This window comes from Poromitra crassiceps (assembly GCF_964638095.1).
Source record: "Poromitra crassiceps genome assembly, chromosome: 18".
Taxonomy (NCBI): Eukaryota; Metazoa; Chordata; class Actinopteri; order Beryciformes; family Melamphaidae; genus Poromitra; species Poromitra crassiceps.
In genome coordinates this window covers 31302963-31313373 of record NC_139636.1, presented here as the reverse complement: position 1 = coordinate 31313373, position 10411 = coordinate 31302963, and the positions used below count along the sequence as shown (strand labels likewise).

At 46.4% G+C, this 10411-nt stretch overlaps 1 protein-coding gene across 1 annotated transcript in view; it reads right to left on the bottom strand.

Moving 5' to 3' along the window:
- Positions 1-2052: 2052 nt before the first annotated feature.
- tango6 (transport and golgi organization 6 homolog) overlaps positions 2053-10411 on the bottom strand; it is a 49078-nt gene continuing 40719 nt past the window's right edge. Inside the window, exons 17-18 of the mRNA XM_083654348.1 lie at positions 10097-10210; positions 2053-2725 (exon numbers count right to left, since the gene is read on the bottom strand). Coding sequence (XP_083510474.1) covers positions 2549-2725; positions 10097-10210 — 291 coding nt within the window. The 3' untranslated portion in view covers positions 2053-2548. The remainder of the gene's footprint in view (positions 2726-10096; positions 10211-10411) is intronic.

Here is a 10411-nt window from a genome sequence, read left to right as displayed (position 1 = left end):
GGAGAGATCTATGGACTGCAAACAGTGGTGAGACCCTCACTGTTTGCCTGCTTACGTTCACATAGGCTGAGAGAGATGGAGAGGGTCATGTCTGGGTGCACGGAACATATTGCTCAGTGGCTGAGAGGGGCGACTCGGGACAAAAGGAGGAATGTTTTACCCTAAAGTGAGTGGAAGCCTCTCCACAGTTCTCTTTGTCACGTTTGAGCTTGACTCAGTTCAACCCCCTGATGGACTCCGTCTGTAGTAGCCCTGGTAAACCAGCCGCTCACATTTCATTTGGTTCTACCAGACCGTCTGGCCTTAAAGGAACACTCCGCCCATTTTCAACCAGCTTTGTATCATTAGAACATCAGTACCGTAGTATATCAGAAAACTGTAAACTGTTTTGAAGTCTGTCATTTAATTTGACAGTTATTGAGAGTTAAAGTGGTCCACACTAACTCAAATTAATAACTCATTAACTCAAATCAACTCTCAATAACTGTCAAACTATTCATCATTCATCTAGTTTGACAGTTATTGAGAGTTGATTTGAGTTAATGAGTTATTAATTTGAGTTAGTGTGTGGACCAGTGATGTCACTGGTCCACACTTTAACACTCAATAACTGTCAAATTAAATGACAGGCTTCAAAACCGTTTACAGTTTTCTGATATACTACTGATGTTCTAATGATACAAAGCTGGTTGAAAATGGGCGGAGTGTTCCTTTAAGCTTTCACAGTGTTTGCAGTGGGCGGAAGTTGGGCGGGTGTATTTGCCTTGACAGACAACTCCTTCAGCCAATCAGCGTTGGATCCAGTCAAACCCAAATCCACTCGGGAAAACGGCAGAAACGTTTCCGCCGAGAAACTCAACTGTTGCGGTGATACTCCTGTACTTGTTTAATTGTCGTTATTGAGTCTATTTCTGCAATGAATGACTGCACTTTATGGCTGTTTAAACTCGACGAACGTTGACGTTAGTCCTCGAGGCGGACAGGCACGGAGGCAGCCATTATTGTTTCGCTAGCGGCGTTCCTGATTGGTCGGTTACGATGTCAACTACGAGGCGGGTCGCTGATTGGCTCGTACGCTTTGTAAGTGTCTGCAGAAGCCCTCCCAGGGCTTGAGGCCAGACGGTCTGGTAGAACCAAATGAAATGTGAGCTCACGTGACCGGCTGGTTTATCAGGCTGCTCTGTCTGGCTAGGTTTACATGCACCAGGGTTCATACACTCTGTCTGGCTAGGTTTACATGCACCAGGGTTCATACACTAGGTTTACATGCACCAGGGTTCATACACTAGGTTTACATGCACCAGGGTTCATACACTAGGTTTACATGCACCAGGGTTCATACACTAGGTTTACATGCACCAGGGTTCATACACTAGGTTTACATGCACCAGGGTTCATACACTAGGTTTACATGCACCAGGGTTCATACACTAGGTTTACATGCACCAGGGTTCATACACTAGGTTTACATGCACCAGGGTTCATACACTAGGTTTACATGCACCAGGGTTCATACACTAGGTTTACATGCACCAGGGTTCATACACTAGGTTTACATGCACCAGGGTTCATACACTCTGTCTGGCTAGGTTTACATGCACCAGGGTTCATACACTAGGTTTACATGCACCAGGGTTCATACACTAGGTTTACATGCACCAGGGTTCATACACTAGGTTTACATGCACCAGGGTTCATACACTCTGTCTGGCTAGGTTTACATGCACCAGGCTTCATACACATTTTGACCAATGGATTTCCATTACTTTTTAAAAATGTCACTAGCCTACACTTCATTTACTGTAATGCAGCCTTTAAAACCAGGAAAAGACAACATTTATGCCGTATCACCATATTCAACATCTAAGACATATGTACTCTCATAGCACAATATTGATAATCAATATATTACCCACCCCTAATATTGAGTGCCAGAAGCAACCTCCCACACACTAACTACCCTGCTGTCACATATATGTAACGTTACATCATTTATTTTAAAAGCACACAAATTATTTAAAACTCAGCCTAAATGAACACCATGACAATATTTATTAAACAAATTTCCATTACTTTTCCAAAACTTTGGGGGATTTCATTTTTTCCATGATTTTTCCAAGACCTGGAAATTGTATTTGAAATTTCCATGATTTTTCCAGGTTTTCCATGACCATACGAACCCTGACGCGCAGAGTAGTCCAGCTATCGGCCAGCAGACTCTGGCAGCCAGGAGGTCCTATTTTATTTTGAACATGATTAATTTGAATTAATAATAAAAAATAATCTAATTCTGAGTGTGTCTGTTACTTTCATATTACCATACGTGGTAATCGCTGTCTTTTTTAACCCATTGCCCCAGATTGCTGAAGGCTCCTCTGGGTAAAATCCATATGGGTGCAGAGGCAGAACTGACATTCCCTATAAGCAGAGCATATAAAAATAAATACCGGTAGTCATAATTCCAATAAGTGTCCCCCGCACTCAACACATCTAAACACATGCCGACTGCAGGGACTATGAAAACCTTGTAGAAATACACGTTTGAGGTCTATGGCAGAACCACAATCTTCTTCTCCAGCTTCTGCTGGGGGAAGATGAACCTCTTCATGATGTCGTCCAGCTCCTCCAGTGCCAGCTGGGCGTGGAGCACCGCGACATCGTCCCGGTCCGACCGAACCACCCACTTCAGGGCCCGGTACAGGTCCAGCAGAACATCCCGCAGAACCTGGAGACGAGACGAGGAGAAAGATGTACAGAGGGAGAGAGCGGCTAGAGTATTCAGTTGGAGCAAAAATAAAAAATGACATCGGGGGGAAAAAACAAATTTTCCTCGTCTTTTGTTTTTGCTCCAACTGAAGTGTTTTATGGTCACTCATGATTCAGTAGGTCACGGGTCGGCTTCCTTCCAGCCTTAAAACTTTATTAACGTTTATTTTGAAATGTCTATGGAGAAAATGACTTCCGGGGCAAGAAATGTCATGTGACTGTTGAGCTCTGTAAAAGTTAAGAAACTATAAATGTGCGCTGTGCAGTATAAGAACAAGGTTGAACTATGCTTAGTAAAGAAGATACGATAAACAACGCACTACTAATCTGTTCTGTATTAATCTAATATTAAAGAGTGGAAATGCAACACAGAGAGAAAAAATAATAACCAACTACCCACGGATACTCCACGTCCTCCTTCAACCGTGATCTGGTAGTCCTAACTGCCTCCCACCCTTTGGCCTGAGCTGCTGGAGTCTGGTCAGCTGTAGGGTCTCCCCTGCCTGTCACTTCTCATGTCGGTGGTGTGTGTCATTATGCTGTGCAGCTGGTGTGGCGCTGCCCGGCTCCAGCTGTGCAGCTAATGACAGGACCTGACCTGACCCGGGACCAGCTGCTCCACAGCCCAGTCCACTCGTAGCAGAGCAGCAGGAGAGCCACGTCGCACGCCGCACCTAACACACCCCACAGTGTTGTTTCTGTTGCGCTACGTCTTTTAAGTGCAGTTTGATTTTCACTTGCTCTCTTCAATGTTTCAGTTCGGTTCCAACATAAAGAGAAGTAACATGTCTTAATCTAATGGGTGTAAGAGCTACAGTATATTCATCGGGTTTGTTCTAGGATGAACAGTTGATAATAATCGGTGACATTTTTCATAGTGGTTAAATAGCTAGGGATAGGGGGGGGGGGGGGGTGGGAGGTAGGTAGGATTAGTGGCTAGGGGGATATGGGTGATGGTGAGGGGGGTAGTTGGCAGGGGCCAGAGCCGTATAATAGAAGAGTTCCGACATCTCCATTCATTCCAATGGACCAGTTTTTTTCCAGGAAGTAGAAAGTGGAACTCTTGAGTAAAAAAAGCAGCACTGTCGAGTTGCAGCAAAATAGACAGTTTGTGTTGTACTTTGAAAGGGTTTTTCATCCGTGAGTAGTGGGCGCCAGGAGAGGAGGCGACCAGCTGAGCGAGCTCCGTGAACTTCGTAGGAAATAGGTTTTTTTTAGAGTAATTTCGTTTTGTTTATAATTTGTGTCTCTTGTTGTTTTTGCACTCATATGCCCTGTTATATTTGTACTATGTTGTAAACGGAGTCCACAGCACAAGAATTTCACACGTGATACTTGTACCATGGAGTGACAATAAAAATCTTGAATCTTGAATCATCCCTTGAATCAAATTGTACATTATCAGCTTTATTTTAGCATGCAAAAGTAGCGCGAGACCCATTCCTGGCTGTTCATTGGCTAATGAGTCTCACATTTTGGTCCTCCGCTGACGCCACTCTCTCTCTAGAGGACACTAGCAGGGGCCATAGGGGGAGTGGCACCATGGTCTTACAGGTTTGCACTTGTTAAAGAAACAATGACAAGGAAGTGAAATAGGTACCTTACTGTATGTAGCATGGTAACCTTACTGCTCCCCCCCATCCCCTCCTAGGTGTGCATTGATTTTAAAATCATAACAAAGTTATGTTACGTAAGTTATGTCACATGTTCAGAGAAATGTGTATATTGCTTTTATGGTCTTTTCCCCTTCACTCATCCACACATTGAATCTTAATTATCATTCTTAAAGCAGGACCTACACTTTTTACAATTGTACTCCAAAAATCAAGTGTGTCATCATTACACTATGGCATTAGGTCACTTTGACCCAAAGTGCCCTGAGTGCATCATATTCACACTGCTCTCACTGACCACATCATCACCTGTCTCCTCCATGTTCTACCTACTGACCACATCATCACCTGTCTCCTCCATGCTCTACTCACTGACCACACCATCACCTGTCTCCTCCATGCTCTACCTACTGACCACATCATCACCTGTCTCTCCTCCATGCTCTACCCACTGACCACATCATCACCTGTCTCCTCCATGCTCTACCCACTGACCACATCATCACCTGTCTCCTCCATGCTCTCACTGACCACATCATCACATGTCTCCTCCATGCTCTACCTACTGACCACATCATCACCTGTCTCCTCCATGCTCTACCTACTGACCACATCATCACCTGTCTCCTCCATGCTCTACTCACTGACCACATCATCACCTGTCTCCTCCATGCTCTACCTACTGACCACATCATCACCTGTCTCCTCCATGCTCTACCCACTGACCACATCATCACCTGTCTCCTCCATGCTCTACCTACTGACCACATCATCACCTGTCTCCTCCATGCTCTACTCACTGACCACATCATCACCTGTCTCCTCCATGCTCTACCTACTGACCACATCATCACCTGTCTCCTCCATGCTCTACCTACTGACCACACCATCACCTGTCTCCTCCATGCTCTACCTACTGACCACATCATCACCTGTCTCCTCCATGCTCTACTCACTGACCACATCATCACCTGTCTCCTCCATGCTCTACCTACTGACCACATCATCACCTGTCTCCTCCATGCTCTACCTACTGACCACATCATCACCTGTCTCCTCCATGCTCTACCTACTGACCACATCATCACCTGTCTCCTCCATGCTCTACCTACTGACCACATCATCACCTGTCTCCTCCATGCTCTACCTACTGACCACATCATCACCTGTCTCCTCCATGCTCTACCTACTGACCCCATCATCACCTGTCTCCTCCATGCTCTACCCACTGACCACATCATCACCTGTCTCCTCCATGCTCTACCCACTGACCACATCATCACCTGTCTCCTCCATGCTCTACCCACTGACCACATCATCACCTGTCTCCTCCATGCTCTACCTACTGACCACATCATCACCTGTCTCTCCTCCATGCTCTACCCACTGACCACATCATCACATGTCTCCTCCATGCTCTACCTACTGACCACATCATCACATGTCTCCTCCATGCTCTACCTACTGACCACATCATCACCTGTCTCTCCTCCATGCTCTACCCACTGACCACATCATCACATGTCTCCTCCATGCTCTACCTACTGACCACATCATCACATGTCTCCTCCATGCTCTACCTACTGACCACATCATCACCTGTCTCCTCCATGCTCTACCCACTGACCACATCATCCCCTGTCTCCTCCATGCTCTACCCACTGACCACATCATCCCCTGTCTCCTCCATGCTCTACTCACTGACCACATCATCACCTGTCTCTCCTCCATGCTCTACTCACTGACCACATCATCACCTGTCTCTCCTCCATGCTCTACTCACTGACCACATCATCACCTGTCTCCTCCATGCTCTACCTACTGACCACATCATCACCTGTCTCCTCCATGCTCTACCTACTGACCCCATCATCACCTGTCTCCTCCATGCTCTACCTACTGACCCCATCATCACCTGTCTCCTCCATGCTCTACCCACTGACCACATCATCACCTGTCTCCTCCATGCTCTACTCACTGACCACATCATCACCTGTCTCCTCCATGCTCTACTCACTGACCACATCATCACCTGTCTCCTCCATGTTCTACCCACTGACCTCATCATCACCTGTCTCCTCCATGCTCTACCCACTGACCACATCATCACCTGTCTCCTCCATGCTCTACCCACTGACCACATCATCACCTGTCTCCTCCATGCTCTACTCACTGACCACATCATCACCTGTCTCCTCCATGTTCTACCCACTGACCTCATCATCACCTGTCTCCTCCATGCTCTACCCACTGACCACATCATCACCTGTCTCCTCCATGCTCTACCCACTGACCACATCATCACCTGTCTCCTCCATGCTCTACCCACTGACCACATCATCACCTGTCTCCTCCATGTTCTACCCACTGACCTCATCATCACCTGTCTCCTCCATGCTCTACTCACTGACCACATCATCACCTGTCTCATCCATGTTCTACCCACTGACCTCATCATCACCTGTCTCCTCCATGCTCTACTCACTGACCACACCATCACCTGTCTCCTCCATGCTCTACCTACTGACCACATCATCACCTGTCTCCTCCATGCTCTACCTACTGACCACATCATCACATGTCTCCTCCATGCTCTACCTACTGACCACATCATCACCTGTCTCCTCCATGCTCTACCCACTGACCACATGATCACCTGTAAGATGGCCAACGAGATCCAGTCAGTGATCCTGAACCAACACTCCTATTTGAGCAGGTCTGATACATGCAGGCCAAGGAACTGTGGAGGTTTATCTAAGAACAACACTTGAGCCCAGACGTCACCAATAAGCAAGGCCTATTGTAAACATAGTTGTCACAGTGAGTGAGGCAGTGAGAGAGAGAGACCAGGCTGTTCTTCTGACTCCAGTCTCCTTCCAGCCCTCGGTGAGAAGCTGCCATTGAGTCTATTCTCATGGTGGTGAGCAGAGGGACTAGATTACAGGAGTTGTCAGGATCTTCATGTAACAACAGAACAGGCTCTCAAAACAGACCCACACTCTGCCACATGCTTTGAGCCTGAGAAGAGAGGGGGATAGATATGGACACATGGAGCCATTCCCCCAAAGTCAAGACTGACTTCTTTTAACTTCAACCATGGTAACATACAGTAGAACAACTCTGACCCTTTGGCCTTGCAACTAGGGATGTTCATTTTGAAAAATTTCCAAAATCGATAATTGGTGAAAATTAACGATCAATTATCGATTATCGATCATATTAACTCATTGAATGCCATGGACGTCCTTCGACGTCCAATTAAATAGTGACGTAGAATGCCACGGACGTCCTTCGACGTCCAATGCGTTTTTTGACGGTGGGACGTCGATCAAAGCCTTCCGCAGCTCCTGTACAACTATAGTAGCTATTGGAGGTGTATAACCTATTTTACGGACTCATTAGGTGGCGACAGTGCTTGCTCGGTGCAGTCCAGATTAGAGACAGGTCCGAGAAACAGCCTAAAAGCCGTGGATCAAAGACAACCCGATGCATGCTCCCAGAGCCATTTGCTCTGTCGCGGGAGCTGACATTGGCTCCGAACAGGAGTCAATCCGCGCTCACAACTGAGCCCCTCTGTCCCTGTCTGTCTGTCTGTCTGTCTGTATAGTTTCTCCAACCGATTAGCAGCCAGGAAAGCAGCCCCTGACGCCAAACCATTCAGCAATCCGGGTTGGCTCTTCCCTGCTGTGGCGCTGAGAGCCGACAGCAGCACACAAACGCAGCACTCCGAAAATATAATGGTTGCGTGAGGCTGTGTGCAGTGTGGGGAGGAGTTTACGGGGGGAGGGGGGGAGGGGGGTGGTGCACGCAGGGCATCACACAACAACTACGTCACTACATCAGAAAATATTATCTTCAGACTCAGTGAATGTGCTTGAAATGCTGCATTTCACAAAAGGCGGATTATCTCAGCTAATAATTTGAAAAGCCTGAAAACGCTGAAAACAACCTATCTTCTCCGGCTCATAACTAAAGAACGGAAAATGGTATCAATAAACTTTTTTTTGCTGATGATACAATAGAGCCAGCTCGTTCTTGTGCGTGTTCGGTGTTTACATAGTAATATCACACAATATTCTGTGGGCCTCGAGAAATCACTGAAAACGCTCTGAAAACTCTGGCACTGGGAGCATCCGTTCTCCAAAAGTGGCTGGCACTGAATGAGTTAATACTTAGAAAATTTTTAATTTTTTTTTTTTTTTTACAAAATGAATGCCTATGGCAGAAAATACGAAAGACAACGTGTTCTCCTCAATGAACTCTTTATTTCAATGTGTCTCCTCTCCAACTCTGCTGTCCCCGGCGCATGCCGGTGTGAATTTCCCATGTTTAAAACAGTTTTGTTGGCACAAAGGCCCGTGCCCAGCCAGAAAACTAGAGACTATGAAGCTCCACCTCACGTTAGTCGGCTGTGCAATGGAGTGGGGCGAGGAGGAACGAATTCCACCCAAACCTAGTCCACCCAAACTTTTTTTTTTTTTTAATAATTAAAAAATCGATCCAAATGCCACAGGATCGATTCCAATCCTTAACGATCAATTATCGATTTTCGATAATTGATGAACATCCCTACTTGCAACCTTGTTGATACAATGGCAGTTAACACGCAACAAGTACCAACTTACCAACATGCATCCAGTCCTCCACACGCATGTACTGATGTTAAAACCAGTACGTGTACCAATAAGTGCACAGTGAGAATACCTATACAAGCCCGAAAGGAGGAGTTTCCATTCAACTAGTTGAAATTAATATGTGGCGGTCAAAATCTATTTGTGGCGTACCACCATATCTGTTCCAATGCCTCAATTCACTGTCCATAAATGTTCTGTAAATAAACCATAAACTACAATTCAGAATAAGAAACACTGTGACTACTTTAACTCAAATAATAAAGTGCATTAGTTAAAAACACAACCTGAATACCTCATGACCTGAGGACGTGATGTTGTGTATCAATAACGTTTGAGAACTGGAGATTTGTGCGATTTTGACAATGTTGACGATTGGATCCATTGCGGGCCACACAGGGGGCGCCCGCGGGCCGCAAGTTGAGTATCACTAATAGAGAGTGTCGAACAATTTTTTGCAATATGGAGGAGAACTGTATCAAAATGTGCTGCTTCCATCCAGCTTCTCCTCCGACACATCATAATTCACCTGGCTAATAACTAATGTGTGTCTCTGCAGCTTTGGAAATCAATGTGACGTCACCAATCTCCATCCTTGAATATGCACCTTTCTACTTTCTTTCAAAGAGGCTTAGAAAGGATTTGAAAGCATGTGTTCCCTCTTCGTCTCCTGGTGGAAAACTAGCAACTGTGAATCATTCAGACACGAGGACTGTCTGCTATGGCTGCTTGTTTCACTGCACTGATAGGTCAGTATAGGTGGGCTTTGTGAAGCTGGCAGGAAGGACAAACAGCTTGAGAATAGTCCTCACTGACCCCTGACCCTGCCCTGACCCATGTTTACCTGGAGGTCAAAGGGAAAATCACTGCCCTGCTCATTCTTGCCCCAAAGTTGAAGTTCAGGGCAGCAGTCTTCCTCAACGCACTCAGTAAATACTCACTTGTTTGTACTGTGTGTGTGTCCGCGGTTGTGGAAATGTGGGTGTTTATGCAAATTCGAGTGTGTGTGTGTGTGTGTGGGTGTGTGTGCGCGCATGTGTGTGTGCGTGCGTGTGCGAGCGTGCGCACGTGCGTGCGTGCGTGTACCTGGGTGGCTTTGTCGCTGAGGCCTCGGAGCAGCAGGACGATGACGTGGACAGCAGCCCTCCTCACCTCCACCTCCCGCTCTGTCTTGATCAGTGCCGTCAGACAGGAGCTCAGCTGTTTGACAACACGGGACGACAATGAATCCTTCAGATGGAGGTGAAGCTTGCAGCAACAACAAAAGGCATCAAAGTGATTAACGTTTGTGAAGATTATCCTGCTGAACCCAAGTTCGTGTTCCCATAAACGTTTGTTAACCGCACACCTTAGGCGGCGTTCACACACCCAAATCGCTTTTTTCAGTCAGAAGAACGCTAT